General features: G+C 37.3%; 1 protein-coding gene across 1 annotated transcript in view; it reads right to left on the bottom strand.

Moving 5' to 3' along the window:
- Positions 1-1,378: 1,378 nt before the first annotated feature.
- Positions 1,379-16,737, bottom strand: part of PRKAR2B (protein kinase cAMP-dependent type II regulatory subunit beta) — a 102,574-nt gene continuing 87,215 nt past the window's right edge. The window contains exons 6-11 of the mRNA XM_086396865.1: positions 14,690-14,843; positions 9,833-9,934; positions 8,143-8,217; positions 5,740-5,805; positions 5,474-5,612; positions 1,379-3,328 (exon numbers count right to left, since the gene is read on the bottom strand). Coding sequence (XP_086252991.1) covers positions 3,195-3,328; positions 5,474-5,612; positions 5,740-5,805; positions 8,143-8,217; positions 9,833-9,934; positions 14,690-14,843 — 670 coding nt within the window. The 3' untranslated portion in view covers positions 1,379-3,194. The remainder of the gene's footprint in view (positions 3,329-5,473; positions 5,613-5,739; positions 5,806-8,142; positions 8,218-9,832; positions 9,935-14,689; positions 14,844-16,737) is intronic.

Here is a 16,737-nt window from a genome sequence, read left to right on the forward strand (position 1 = left end):
GAGACTCAAGATTGCCCAAGTTCTGCCATGGATGCACAAAGTAAATGATTTTGGTGGAGTCATGGATTTTTCTCACTTATACAAATGAAACTGATTTAACTTCTTGTAGTGACTAATGGGCACACAAGTCCTCCAAGTAAGTTTACCTTACTGCTTTCATTTCCGTAATTCATTTTACTTTCAAGGTGTTTTTTTTTTTTTTTTAATACCCGTAAAGACTGTTTACTAACAACTGTATAGTTTCAGTTGCTCAACCAGTTTTGCTGCCTTGAAAAGTATCCTGGAGCAGGTAAGAGTTTGTCTTAACTCTTGCTCCAATTTCTTTTTTTTCCTTCAGTTTCTTATCAGAATTCTTTCTCGTACTCAACATGAGGCTGTACCTCACACATTTATTTTAGAAGCCAGCATTCCTTATTATTCTATTTCTCCCTTATGAATTTTCTCCCACATGTGTTAGTAATTCTGTTTCTCCCTTAGTTATTAACATTTTATTTAGATTTGAGACTCTCCTTTCCAGTTGTTTAAGCTGGATAGTACAGCTCATCCAGATGTGTTACTTACCACTCTAGGCTTATACATTATTAATGTTCTTTAAGAATGCCAAAGGCCATCTAGTCCTTATTAGAAATGTAACATTTTTTGAAAAAAAATTAGGAAAAATTATATCCATGTTTTAAAGATGCTTTAGAAAGAAAAAGGACTCAGCACTTAATCCTACATATTCCAATAAAATCCGAAGTTCTTCCTTAGTGCTGTGTGTCTCACTTGCAGAATTGTAAAGCATTTTAAAGAGTGCTAGCCAGGTTTCTAAGAATAAACCAAACACATTCACACAGCATGGATCCCAGGTAGTGTTTTACATTTATATGCACCAAGCCCTAGTTTGTATCAGCAGGACACACACACACACACACACACACACACACACACACAAAGAAAAGCACCTTTGTATTAAAATTGAGCGTCCTCCCAGAATTCTTAGTCATACATGATGCATGCTTGAATGAAACATCAACAGAGAATTTCCAAACATAAAGACTCTTGGCTGGTGATTAAACAGGGGCATCCATAACTCAAACTTGTGGTGTTTTAATTACTTTAACACATACATTCCCTAGTTAGCCAGCCAGACTTGGTTATTCTAAATGGCTGACTGAGTCTGCAACATATCACAACTATCTGTATCACATATAACCGATAGTTACGATTTTTAAAAACCTCTCGTCCTACAGAACCACACTTCCTTGCTGCAAGATGCCCAGATCTTACCTTTGTTTTCACATATGCCGGACCTCTGTCATGCATTTCACATGGTATAATGTGCACTACGAAGTCACAGTAAAGAAACAAGAAAGAAAAAAACACCTCAGTAATAATATTTTATTATAAAACTGTGCTTTATTATAAGGAAATTTTAAATATAACCAACAATACTGAAAATAATGTAACTGGCATTTACAGCCTTGGTCAGAGTTCTTTATTAAACAGGCATTTGTAGTTAACAATTAGCTTATGCAACAAAATAGGTAACTTGAAAAAGTGAAGGAAGTTGAAAATACAGAATGATAAACCAGGAATTTGTGGTTGTGTTTTTTTCTTGTTCGGTAGACATGACTTTTAAAATCTGAAATATTATAGAAAACAAGTCTGCATTCAGTAAGCTCTCTTCCCGTGGGAAAGTTTGCAAAGTAGTTAAAACTGTGCTAAAATGTGGCTGAAGGTATATTTTACATACTTCTTATATGTACATTATCCAATTCACGTATCTTTACCACATTTTCATTATACAAGCAAGACCAGAAACATTCTCTAATAAGACCACACTAGCCACAGAATTTTTTTACCCATGTATATATTTCTTTGAAACATATTTCCCAAAATGAAATCGCCGATTTAAAAGGGAACAACTATTTAGAATTAATGTCTCTGGACATTGGGGTCATGTAGTCCTAGAATCCATGTAAGAGTATACTGCTTTGGTGGAATATAATTAATTCATTTTATGTAGCAGGATAATAAGCATTATCAATTATCAACAAAAATCTATTCAGCTGAGTTCATTCTGCATTTGCAGAATGAAATGAATGCAGTTGAGAGTCTACATTAAAGCAAGTGGAGAGGCCTAATGGTATACTTGGAATGGGCAGAAATTCCTTGCATCCTTATATATGTTTTACTTACAATAACTTATTTCTCCCACTTTGGAGGAAACCCATGGGAGCAGACGTCTGCAAGGATGTTATTACACATGTCTAGTGAAGAACAAAGAAATATCTATGGGCATGTTGATAAGGACCCCGAATATTTTTGGTATAGGAGACTTTTTTTTTTAGCATATATAATAAGATCTTAGGCTTTTAGAAGACAACAATTAAGTTTAAAGAACATTTAAAAATATTTGTGACATTAAATGTCAAACAAATTTTTAAAGATAACAGAGAACTGCAAAAATGAAAGAAGGAAGCATAGATAGATGCTTTATGAGGAAAATAATGACCTTTCATCCAAAGACACTTTCCTGTTGTTGTAATGACTAAACTGCCTGTCCTTAAAACCACTGGAATATGTAGGCTACTGACATTATACCCAAGAAGTCAAAAGGTACTTTATTGCAAAAATATAAAAGGTTTTAAAATTGCATAAGATGTTTTATACCATTTCACCAATAGGCCAAGGCCAGCACATAACTTATCAAGCCAGAAAAACTTTAAAACAAAAATGGTTAAATTGTACTTACTATATATAGTGAGTTGTAAAAAGAATGTGATGCCATGCTGTATAGCATGGTTCACTGCCAAGTTCCCTTTTACATGGGTGTAGTCATAACATATCAATCTGAGCAAGTCAAAATGAATACACATTGCCTATGATAACATCCTTTAATTATCTTCTTAAACACAGATACTTTCAATATATTACAATCATCTGAATCTTTCAGTCAAATCATAATTTTGTGGAGTAGAAAGTCATTTTATCAGTATGTTGATATTTTTTGATCTACTCTTTTTAGAAAGTGATGTTAAAGCCTATTGACTATTAAATACCTATTCTGTTTACTGATACATTGTAAATGTAAAAAAAGGAAAAAACCTGAAATCACAGAAAATGCTTGGCATCTACACAAACACATTCTCAGTGGACTAACCACTACTGTGTAATTTTGTCACTAGAGGTCTTGCTCCAATACTTTTGCTTCATGCAGTGGGTTCAACAATATCCATGTTTGTTCCAAACAGGGCAACTAATTGCTCTTCATAGGTAGCGATGTTCCTTTTCATAATTTCCATGCAAGGTCCCAAAAGCCTTTCAAATGCTTGCACATCCATGGCTAAGAAGAGTGGAGAATAAAAGAAAAATAACATTCTTTACAAACCTGGAATTTCTAATTCACTTGTGGTACCTATTTCACATATGTCAATGACGCAATGGCATTTTTGCATAAATATCAGATACAAGAAAAAGGCATAAAGATAAAAACATTCCACTTCAAAAAGGAAGCAGCCAGTGGCCCGTGGCCATATGACGTTATATTGGAAGTTCCTGATCCAGGTTAAAAGAATGAGGGATTGTTATGGCAAGACCTTGGAATTTTACAAAATAAATTCATTTTTATGTCACCACTTTAGCAGTATGAACTCAAGGGTGGCAAGGTAGTGTTTTCTATCTTGTTTTCCCTCCTCAGGGTTTACAATGCAATGCTGTGAAGACCAGATGTTGCCCTTTACAATTTTTTACTCTTTTATACTAGGGTCTAGTCAATTCAAAATGGCAGTCCAAATAATGATTTTGTCCACTTCTGTAAGTATATGCTCTATGTTGCTTAGATTGCTTGTCTCGAGCATTTTTAAAAACTGAATTTATATGAAAATATAATCATACTATCATTGAAATACAAATTAAAATTCTTTTGTTTTTGCTTCTTAAATTTACAGAACTAAAAAAGGCAGTGTTTACAATAGAGTGAATGGAAATTCTTGCACTGCTGGCAGCATGCAAATAAGTGCAAATACAAGTGATATGGCAATAGATATCAAAAACCATAAAAAGAAAACCCAATTCCAAAAAGCATTTCTCAGGAAAAATCCTATCATGTGAAAAAGCAGTATATGCACACACCCCCACAGAAAAGCTCTCCTCCACCGCGCAAAATGGAGCCAAAACTCAAAAATTATGTAACAGTGGGAAGTGAGTAAATAATTCAGTGTGTATTTAAGCAATGTTAATATTTGATGTAATAAACATGAGAAAATGCCTAAGCTATAATGAATGAAAGAAGCAGTTTACAAAACTGATTTAAAGCTGAAAACATACAAATAAAAAAGGATGATAAGGAATTATAATAGGATGTGGAAATTGCTGGGTGGTGGTGGTACTGGGTAACTCTTAGTTTTTCCTACCTTTCTGTATTTCTCAAATTTAATGTGAATATATATTTTATTATAGAAAAAAAGTAATGGGATTTCACTCACATCATCTTTACTCCCTACTGTCTAACACCTCTATCTACTCAGAGAAATTACCTGTCAGCTTCTAAATTTTTCTTTTTCATCCAAGTGTAACACTAGAGTAATACTATACTTATTTAAAATCATTTAAAAAACAACTTCTCTAAGAAAATTCTGGGGATACTTGCAAATCTTAACACTGAAGCTAAATTTATTCTAAACTGTGGACGAAGAGTACAGAGTAGCTAATTACTTTTTAAATTAATTTTTATTGGTGTATAGTTGATTTATAATGTTTATTACTTTCTGCTGTACAGCAAAGTGAATCAGTTTATACATAGACATGTATCCACTGTTTTTAGATTCTTTTCCCATACAGGTCATTACAGAGTATTGACTAGTTCTCTTAAAGAAAATGTCATCTGTATTAATATCTCCTGAGTTATATTTTTCATTACTAAAATAAGTTATTTCTCACATATAAAATCTCTGCTATATATAGATGCCTTCCAGCTGAAGATGGCCCTTCTGTTCATGGCATTTCTGTGTGGTACACAGAAGTAATAAACAGCTGAACAAGATTTTCATTGTGCTATGACACACTTGAACTCTTGTTTCCTAATCCTAGGATGAGAAACTTTTCCTAGACATTTTAACTTCCCCTGCAGAACTTAGTATACCTTATAAAAGTGCTGTTTGAGGGGGTTTTTAGCAGAAATGGAACACAGTGCATATTGTTCATTTGAAAAATTAGATGTAAAGCTTGGTACTCAGAATTCTTATCTTAACAACATACTAAAATGTTATTTCATGTCTATAAAAAAGAACAATGTATATGTGTGTGAAAAGTTTTCTAAGAAGTTGGCTTCCACAAATTGGCTTGACAGTGCAATGAATCCTAATCTTGTATTCTGTTGGGACCATAAAACTTGTGAACCCAGTAAAATAATCAGTGTGACGCTGAATACGTACAATGCACATAGAAGGATTTCAACTGGGGCAAGTGTGCCCTGGGCCGTGAGTCCTACCTAAACATTTGACGGTCCCGATGGCGTGTGCGGAAGCGGCTCGGGGCTTGTTCGTTACCAGAGCCAGTTCGCCGAAGTACTGCCCTCGAGAACACCGAGCGATTTCAACTGCACCGTTCTCCTCCACCTCTGACTTACCCTGACAAGGTGATGGAAAGTGTTAGCGTTCACTCAGCTTAAGAAAAACAGAATGAAGCTTAGTCAGGAAAAAAAAAAAAAAGTCTATTATGTTACTTGTTAATATTTCATGGATTTTTAGGACTTACCTTCCTTTTCATAGTAATTTTCACTTCTCCAGATTCTACAATGAAAAAAGAATCAGCCAAGTCTCCCTGTCAGAATAGAATAAAAACAGAGGGTGAAAAATCCAACTTTAGTTGACAGCAATCCTGCTGCCCACCACACTCTGAAATCAATCCCATGCCAGTTTACAGATCATCTCCTGAAAGCTGAAACGCCACAGAACAGGTTATGGCTCCTCCTAAGTTGAGATGTTATGATCAACAATTACCATGTAACAATTTCATTTGTAAAATCATCTGAAATGATATACTGTCTACTAGAGCATTTCTGCTAAAACTAGCAAGAAAATATAGCAACTAACACCAAGGTAAGAATTTCGCTCAAACTGCAGCCTGGATAAAGCACAGACATGGTCAGAAACGTGAGCACTGTTTCCCAGCAGTGTCGCCTCTGTCAGCTGCTCCTATGCTGAAATGTGCCACCCTGGGTCGTTCCTAACCTATGAAGCCAGAGCATGGCAACCCAAGATAATCCAGCAACTCCGCAAGTGGAGAAAGCAGGCAGACAAAGCGGTGTGTGTGGGCCCTGATGCCTGTCCTGCAGGCTGGGGACCAAATTTTAGATGCTGGGTTACTGACAGCCCACCTCAAGGCCCAGAAAGACTTCTCAAAGAAAGTGTTGCCATTTCTAACTACATAGCTGCGTTTTCTTGTTTTCTTTTTTGAACAAATTTCCTTGATTTCCAATGATGCCTTATGAATTAAGTAATGTAATACAAAAGATGATATTGACTTCCCTAAGCCTCTCAAAGTGATTCTGGAGAAACTCAGGTGTTTCAAAACTCTTTACTACAATTCAAGAAATACAGTATCAGATTGTAATATATCATAAGGAATGCAGAGTCTCCATTATACTATAGTGCAGACATGTATGTTTATAAACGCTTAAAAGACAACTATCTAAAGATACCTTTAATAAAGTCTCAGTATACATATGTCTTTTCCCTTACCTTTTATCAGGCTTTCTCTAAGACCTTCATGTGAAATATTCAAGTGTCTTAAATCATAAAAGGTCTATCAACTGCCATGTAATTTCATTTTTAAAACATGCTCAAATTGCATGTAAAACTAATGAGTTAAGTTCTGTTGGTCGGTTGGGTCAATGTCAGTTTGCTAGTTTTGATGTTGTACTAGTGATACAAAATGCACTGGGAGAGATTGGGTCAAGAGCACATGGGACTTCGTGTTTTGTTGTTTTTTTTTTTGCAGCATGCTGTGAATCTATAATTCCCAAAATAATTGGGAAAAGTCATTTCAAAAGTGCTCTATGCTTTGCAGCTTTTCAATCTGTATCATGGAATCTCAGCCTTGTTCTCTAATTTGACAGACTGGGGGTGGCAGAGGGGGAAGACTGACCGATGTACTTGTTTATTTGCCTTCTAAACTGATTCTTTTCTCGGCCTCCCAGACCTTGAATCTTGTTTCACATGTATGAAAAGAGACAATATTTTAGATAAATATTACAATATAGTATAATATTAATAGGAAAATTACCCAATTTGTTAAAAACCTGTTTTTTTTAAAGTCTTTATTGAATAAACAAATTCAATTTGTTATAAACTGCTTCTGTGGTTTTTTGGTTTTTTTGTTTTTTTTTATGTCTTGGGTTTTTGGCCATGAGGCATGTGGGATCTTAGCTCCCCAACCAGGGATTGAACCCGCACCCCTAGCTTTGGAAGGTGAAGTCTTAACCACTGAACTACCAGGGAAGTTCCTAAAAAACCTGTTTGTAACTAGGAAATTAGCAGTATCATCGATATGCTTTTATCTGTAAACTCTAACCGTCTCTATAAATCCTACTTCTGGGTAGGTCTGTTCTAACCAATATGTGTATTGCTTCAGGTTCTAAATGGGATTTGAGAAAAGCATTATGGGTTCAAGAGCATGCCGGCCCCCTCAGTGCCTGGCAGCCAGTGAAGTACATGGTGCAACATGTCCCCTTCTTGGTTAATTTCACGGTTTCACCAGTGAACTGATTGTGCAGAACTTTACACCTTCCAATGCACCTTCTGGGTCCTTATTAATAAATGTTATGGAACGATTACCAGTTTTTTTCCCCTGTTATAAATGACATCTTAATTCTCTATATACATGTGACCTTCACGTCTGGTACAAATATAAAATTATGCCTAAATCTATTGGATGATTTAATATATATTTCCTTAAGATTTAATTAAAAAAAATAAAAACATTCAGATAGCTTGATGGCTATAAATTAAGCCATTTTAAATACATTTGGCAGGAAATAATTATATTAATCCACCACTACATACTAATTATGGACAATGAAAATTTTATTAAGACTTAGAATATATAAGAATCTTTTGGAAAATAACCTCAAACTGAGCTCCATAAAAAGTATTATACCTGAGCAATGATTTGTTCTCCATCGTTGTATACTTTGGTGCCTATCACGTCTACCACTTTCAGGCGTTCAGAAACCTATAAAGGAAAAAGGATAATACAGTTGACCCCTCAATGATATGGGTTTAAACTGTGCACAGTCTACTTATCTACAGATTTTTTCCAGTAAATATACAGTTGCCCCTCCATATCCACAAATGTGGAACCCAGGGCCATGGAGGGTCTGCTGTAAGGGACTTGAGCATCTGCAGACTTTGGTATCCACCAAGGTCCTAGAACCAATCCCTGTGGAGATGGATGAAGAACTGTATGAAACAAACTAATCAGGTAATCTTAACTATTTCATGGGTTTAAAAATGGTAGCCTACAGGCCAAATAAACTGAGCAATGTGTGTGTTCATATTAATAAACCTAATTAATATAAAAAGCACAATCGCTCAGTGGTGTCCAACTCTTTGTGACTCCATGGACACAAGGCTCTTCTGTCCATGGATTTTACCAGGCAAGAATACTGGAGTAGGTTGCCATTTCCTACTCCAGGGGGATCTTCCCAACCCAGGGATTGAACCCATGTCTCCTGTGTCTCCTGCATTTGTAGGCAGATTCTTTACTCGCTGAGCTATCAGAGAAGCCCCATTATATGAATTACGTGCCAGCATTTTAAACAAATTTTTCATAAAAACTTGAATTTCCAGCTTCTCTTGAAAAATCAGAACTGTCAGCAACACTCAGCCCATATTTTCATGTGGCATAAATAAACTCTGGTGCACCAGCAGCTGTTTCTTAAGATGGAGCACATGCTCTCCAGTTTACCAAAGTCCCATCCTGGCTTGGTTTTCTTCTTTGTTACTTGCCTAACTCTGAAGGCATTTGAATTTCCAACTCTGACCTATTTTTACTTAAACAGATCTGCTGCTGGAGAAGATGAGCTGCCCAATATGCATTCTGAAACGAGGCCTGAATTTCTACCAGGTGAATACTGACAAGCCAACATAGGGACATGTCAGCAGGTAGGTCTGTCAACCCCAAGGATTCTGGCCGAGAGGCTGGAAGGATGGTATTACTGTCACTCAGGTGGGGAAGAGAAGGAAGGATGTTTGGGACTTGTCGGTTTGAGATATCTTTTAGATATCCTAGAGGAAATGTTAAATATGCAATGTTAAATAAGCCTGGCTTGGGTGGGGCCTTGCACAGTGATGTCAGTTTTAAGAGGCATCAACATAATAGCCAGGGGATTTAAATTTAAATTTAAATTTAAATTTAAAGCCAGGGGATTTGACAAGTACAGCATGGGAATAAGTGCAGCCTGCAAAAAGAAAGAGAGACCTTGGGATGCCAATTTTAAGAGGAAAGGAATAAGGAAGGAGAGGGCAGTGAGGACATTCTGTATTTAGATAACCTCTTCCTGTAAAGGCTACTGCCTACATTTATGTGATTAGTTTAAGTCTGCTTTTAGAAAGAGATCTCATACAAATCTGCTGTAGCTGCTCCCAAGAGTCTATTATGTGTAAACAACAAAATAGATACAGTTACAGGCAGTAAAAGAAATACTAAGCTATTAAAACAATGTAATCTTTTCAAGTGAAAATATAGATAGATTATTATTCAAAGAAACCTTCTGCAGAGCTAAGCATTCCTAACAAAACAGAAGCTTTTAAAGCAAAATAAAATAAAAGCACAAACATATACTTACTTCCAAAGATTTAAGGAATGGCAGTGACTCAATAAAGCTTTCATACATTTTTCTCTTTTTGGCATTATTTTTTACAATTATCCTCCTGAAGGTTACCCTGTCCTAAAGGCAGAATATCAAATATGAAGACAATTAAAAGGTAGACTTTATGAGGAAAGAAAGTTTGAAGAGATAGTTTCATTTTATTCCCTGTAAGAAACAAACAATAATTGAAGATTTTCAAAATAAAAGATTAATATTATTATACTTCTAATACAACTCATTTCATATTTTTATTTCCTTAAGCATTAATATAGAACCATATAAAATGTTATTTTCATGCTTTTGAAGGAAAGCAACAGTTTACTTTTAATTCAGAACAGAGATCTGACCAACATGTAACTAGTGGGCTAAACCCACGAGGTGGTGCTGTTGCACCATTAAAAAAATACCAGCTTCTGTTTTCTTTTTCTCCCCAGCTTTTTGAGATACAATTGACTTGTAATATTGTTTAAGGTATACAACATGTTGATTTGATATATATTGTAAAATTATTACCACAGTAGAGTTACTTACTACCACAAATAATTGTCATTTTTTTTGGTGTGTGGTGACATTTAAGATTTATTCTCTTGGCAGCTTTCAAATATATTGACAGTATTGTTACCTATAATCATCAGGTACACTGGGTCTTCAGAACATATTCATTTTATAATTACGCCCCCCAGCCCCTGGCGACCAACATTCTACTCAGTTTTTATGAGTTCAAACTAGCACTGAGTTCTTTTGTTATAGATAACAGCCCTGGAGTGTTAAAGTTCAGTGGGACGTGGTGAGCTTTTTTTCTTTTTTTTTTGAGATATAACTGGCATACAGCATCATACTAGTTTCAGGCGTAGGACATAATGATTCAGTATTTGTATCCGTTGTGAAATGATCATTACAATAAGTACTTAATATCTGTTACCATAAATAGTTACAGAATTCTTTTTCTTCTGAGGAGAACTTTAAAGATGTACTCTTATAGCAACTTTCAACTATACAATACAGTATTATTAACTGCAGACACCATACTGTACGTTACGTCCCTAGGCTGTATTTTTAACTGGAAGTTTGTACCTTTTGAACCCCTTCACCCATGACCAGCCTTTTATTTAAAAAACAAAACAGAAAATCTGGGTGTGCATCCCTTTTAGTAAAGTGTTGTTATGTATCTGTTTCACACACACACACGCACTGGTTGTGACATTTCCTTGTGTTTCCTGTGGGCTGCAGTTTAAAAAAAATACATGGAAACCAGTAGTATTAGAAAATGTTTTTAAATCATGCAATTACAATGTAAAGAGAGCTTGAAAAATTATTGACTCTAGGATTTTTTGTCACATCCACATGTCAGTTTTCTTTTTTAAAACTGTGCACAGAGAAACTACAACTTTCTTGAGTAGACTTTGATTCCAGTGTTTATCATGTTCATTTTCCTCAAATGTTCCTGTTTATACTACTTAATCTCAAGGATCCAACACTGAATTGAGGAACGAGGGAAAACTTTATAGGTAATGGCTCAAAAAATGGTCTTCCTACAAATTTTACATTTTAAAAATTCCTACAAAACATTATATTAGTTCTTAGTTAAGAGCTCTCAGAATTATGTTAGTTTGGCATACACTGATCAACAACTATACTTTTAATACAAAATAAAATTAACAGGGATATGTTCTTTAATTAATAATTACTATGACAACATATTGAAAGTGAAAGTGAAGTCGCTCAGTCGTGTCCGACTCTTTGCGACCCCATGGACTGTAGCCTACCAGGCTCCTCTGTCCATGGGATTCTCCAGGCAAGAGTACTGGAGTGGGTTGCCATTTCCTTCTCCAGGGGATCTTCCCGACCCAGGGATTGAACCCGGGTCTCCCACACTCCAGGCAGACGCTTTAACCTCTGAGCCACCAAATGAACTGATAGGATAGAGAAAAATGCCAGTGTGGATGTAAGTATCTAGGAAATTAAACATCCTGTCTTCTAATTTAGTTTACTACAATTTTATAAGGGCTGTGATTTGGACTTGCACTCAATCATTTTTTAAAAAAGAAAAAAATTTTTCAAGATAACAAATAAAATTACTGAAATAATTTCCAAGCCTGGCTCTGCAGGCTTGTGTTTTTTTCAAAAAGGTTTCTAAGATCCCAGATTTTAATGACTCAAAATCTCTGCAAACAGCGCTCTATAATAATCTGCATTTCATGAAAGCTCCCCAAGTGACTCTGATACATAAACAGGTCTGGGAAGCAGCTGCAACACCATTTTATGAACAAGGTTTATTACAAAACAGAGAAGACAAGAAATGGGTTAGCAATTTAGAAATTAACCACGGCAACAAGCTATGTGTCTCAAGAAAAATCTTCTACTGGTGGCCCACCTCTTCACACTCACTGTGACATATCAATAAAATCCAGAAAGTCCCATTTCAAATGTTTTCACCCCAGTCATTTCAATCGTCACCTCTCTGAATCACCAGCATGGTCATGTAGATCAGTTAATCCCCCAAGGCTAACCGTGACCTAGACTTATTTACAAAGTTGGACTATTCTACAAAGGACTTTTCTCTTGAGATTTGCTTATCTTAGCACCTGCACTTACATGGCAGAGCTCCAACCTGTTGGTCTCAAAAGCAAAATTCCTTTTCTATTTGACTTTGTCTGAAAAGGGGCTAGTTAGGCCAGCTGCTAAGAAAGCAGATTTGAAGTATTAATTATGTTAATGACTATAATTTTAAAAAAAACACCAACTTCACTTATACACATACCCTAAGGTGATCATCACAAACTGCTCACCTCTACAGAGCTTAAAACGGGTGTGTGCTTAGTTGCTTAGTCGTGTCCGACTCTTTGCAACCCCATGGACTGTAGCCTACCAGGCTCATCTGTCCATGGGGATTCTCCAGGCAAGAATACTGGAGTGGGGTGCCATGCCCTCCTCCAAGAGATCTTCAAACAGGTACAGATTAGTAAAAAAAAAAAACAAAAAACTGAAGAATCCTTCACCCTTCCTGAGAACATAAATATCACATATACCTGGAAATGGCTGGACCTCTGTCCCTAGTTTAAGGTTCCTTCCAGGGCTGAGAACTATCAGTACTCGAAGGGCCAACCCACTAAGTATGTGACCTTGTTCCAAGGATGTGCATGAGGAGCCTTCCTGATCATGTGACAATCTGACCCTGCCTGGCAAGCCCACCAGGATGATTAAATTTTAAATGGTACCTCCTTTAAGGAAACAGATCACAACCCACCCTTGTGACAGTGCGTAAACACTTCCTAAGGGCCAAGTCTACTGGTTTTGAGTGTTTATTTTGCCGGCTTTGGGTATTCAAATCTCTGATTATCCTTAAGACACTTCAGAGGACAAGCTCCCTTCCACCTGAAACAATTCCAATTTTGCTTGCACCACTTAAAAAGTGACTCATGACATTTTTAAGAAGTAAACAGTAGCTGCCTGGGTCTCAGAAGAAGAAATGCACAAGTCTTGTTTCTCTGATCAAGAGATATTTTTATTGGCTCAATTCACCTCGGAGTCAAAGGCTCAGTGGTGACTGAACCATGCGTAACTTCCGTGAGACTACAGATCTTGAAAAGGAGGTTTTAACAACCTTCCTGTTACTTCAACCTTGCCTCCTTCCACAAAAGGATTTGAGAGAAGTAACCAAATAAACTCATGTCAGAACCATAGGGTGGGATGTTATCAACAATTTCAAAAGAAAACACAAGTAGTATCCACATTCCCTTAAATCAAGGCTACTTAAAGTGTGTTCTGGGCACCAGCAGCCCCTGGTGCCTCCTGGGAGCGTATGAGAAATGCAGAATCACAGGCCTCATGCCAGACCCTATGAGTCAGATTCTGCTTTTTAACTAAATTTCCAGGTGATCCCTAAGCACCAGCTTAACCAGAGTCCAGAACCAGCTTTACTCGGATCTGCTACTTTGTCTCCTAAGATCTTTGATGAAAAGAATGTCCCTCACTCAAATCTTTAAACCAAACTTTAAGCCTTTTAGAAAAGGCATCATTAGGAAATTTTTCTTTTTGGATGGATTGTTTAAAAATTGGAGTATAACTGCTTTACAATGTTGTCTTAGTTTCTGTTGTACAACAATGTGAATCACCTATAACTATACATATATTCCCTCCCTTCTGAGCCTCCCTCAAGAAATTTACTTTAAAAGCCCAGGTCTGAGAGTTCCAACCCTGAGAGTTGAATAAGTTTGTGTGTAATGGAGCCTAGGTAAGAGAATTTCTTTTTTAACACCTCTAAGTAATTCTGACATGCATCTGACATGACGTGAGAAACACAGACATTGAGTGTTTTTTCTCTACACAGTTGCTTGTCAATGCAGGGTTGTTACCAATCAATTTATACTACACAAAGAGTCTCCGTTTTCAGTGGTTATCTCAAGCAGGCATGAGACCCATGTGATGGACTTGCTCCAATACAGATTGTGGAGTCCCATAGCCAGTTTCTGAGTCAGCAGGCCTGAATCAGTGAGTGGAGCCTCAACGGGCATTTCCAGCAAGTTCCCAGTTGATAGAGATGCTACAAGGCAGGGGACCGTGCTTGGAACCAGAGATATTATACCTACCACAGAAACCTACCAGAAAAAAACAGCATTGAAGCCTCTGTTTATTTGTGTGACTGGCTGGTTTTTAAGAATGTGTAAAAGAGGAGCATTTAGGAGCACCTATTAGTTGCTTAATAAATTCTCTGATGACCGATGGTGATCCCCAAACCATCTACCTATTAAAACTAAAATACTGCAGCTACCTGGCTGCTAGCATAATGATTTTTCACAAATGACATTCAGGTCAAATAAATACTTCACTCACCAAACCCCACAGAGCACCAGGAGAGGTAGCAGTGATTGTAGCTGCTCTGGGTGTGTTGTACATTAAGGCCAGTTCGCCAAAACTCCCACGATTATCATAGTTGCCAACACACCGTCCAACACCATCGCATTTCACATAAATATCAAATGTTCCTCTGGTGGATGCATGAAAAAGAAGATGTAAAAGTAATTCAAGTCAAGTCTCATCACAACAAAACATGAGCCTTTGGCAATAAAATCTCATTCATTTTTTAAGAATTACTTATTGCTTGGTCTTCTTGCTCAGACATCATAACACATTCACTTGATTAAAATTTTAAATGTCTAGAAGGATGAACAGTGGGAAGTTCCCTTCTGCCCTGGTCCAGCCATTCAGTTTTCTCCAAAAAAGCCACTGCTCCCAGCTTCTCCATCCTTGCAGAGGTCTTTACACCTGGGAGCAGCGGGAGCTGGATAGATGCACTGGAAGCCTTCCGAAGGTGCAGGAAGTGACAGGAGCCGTCCCTGAGACTGAGGGCACATCCCCAAGGGTGACAGCTGGGGACGGGCTCTTCCTTTCCTTTCCTCTCTGATGACAAACAGTAATAAAAGGGCATCAATACATGACAAAGACACGGCCTGTTCCGGACAAGCAGGAAGAAGAGACCATCAATGGGACTAGGGTGAAGTCTGTACATGGGCCTGCTGGGGGCAATGAGAGTAAACAACACACACTTAAGATAAAAAATAAGGGATGAAAATATAACTGACTGCAACCAAAGAGAACAGGCAAAGAAAACCATCTGAAGGAATGCATGTGAATCTGCTGACCTCAATGAGCTCTGAGTTTAAGAATCACGGAGGCTAGTGACATTCACGTGTTAACTGAAAAGTTTGTTTCCAAAACGAACATGCATTACTTTTGAGATCAGAAGAAAATAATCTTAAAAAAGAATATAGCTCTAACAATCTGGTCAGCCATTACTGTACAGTACCTACAGGGTCCTTTATGATCTAAAGGGGGCGCTGGCAAGCTGGGGCCCAAGACTGGTTGCCTGCTGCTGTAAATCAAGCTTCACCGGAAAGACAAACACGCTGGCTGTTTCTGCACTCTCTGTAGCTGACCTGTGCCACATGAGCAGACGTGGGTAGTTCCAACACAGACCTTATGGCCTGCAAAGCCTGCAAAATTTATTCTCTGGCACTTTATATCATCTGGCCCTGTATGTTAGACCGACCGCCCATCTGAAGGTGGTAGAAATTCAGACTAAATATCCGATCCTGGTCTTCTAGATTTTTTGCGCTTATCTTTTAATTGGGTTCCTTTTTCTAGCAAATAAAACGCTGTTTGCATGTCACTGCACTCCTGATGCTTTATTTCTATTAACTTCATTCTCTCTGTGGAAGACTGTCTTTTCATGTACTGTATCTGTTCAGGGAACATGGCTTCATGGTTTGCTGAAACACCTGTGAGGTCAGACAGGAGAAAATTCTTTGGCTTTATTCTATTGGCTAAAGTCTAGCAAAGACAAAACAGGGAGTGCTTTTAAGATTAGGAAAGGATTACAGATGGTAAATATGCAACAAAAGCAAACACACGAGGTATTGGACAAAAGATATTCATGAATAAGAATAACCGGTTTTTAATATAATTCATGACTAGAATGGCTGTTTCAGGGATTCTTTCTAGAATTTGTCTCATGGACAGTTATTTTTCAAGTACAGATTAATTTCTCTATTTATACATTTGCACTAAAACTGTTTTCTACATTTTTCTAATTTGAGTAGGATAAAATATACAACAAATGTGCTGATGAGAAGTGCAGTGAGCTACCAGTCCTGTTAAAATCACATCAGTCTAAAAAATCAGCTAAAACACTATGTGCTGCTTTTCCTACTGATTTCTCCCCTGAGAACATGAGGCCCCGGGCAGTGCAGAGTCACAGAAAGACCACACACGGCGGCCAAGAGACCTGGGTGCTGGGTCGGCCCGCACTCATCTGCGTGACCTTCCAGACTCGCATCACTTTTGTGTGCCTGAGAATTTTCATCCTTCAAAAGGGTGATGAG

The sequence above is a fragment of the Bos grunniens genome, chromosome 4 (genome assembly GCF_055505025.1).
Source record: "Bos grunniens cultivar Pamir isolate PY7600 chromosome 4, Bosgru_T2T1.0, whole genome shotgun sequence".
NCBI classification, from domain to species: domain Eukaryota; kingdom Metazoa; phylum Chordata; class Mammalia; order Artiodactyla; family Bovidae; genus Bos; species Bos grunniens.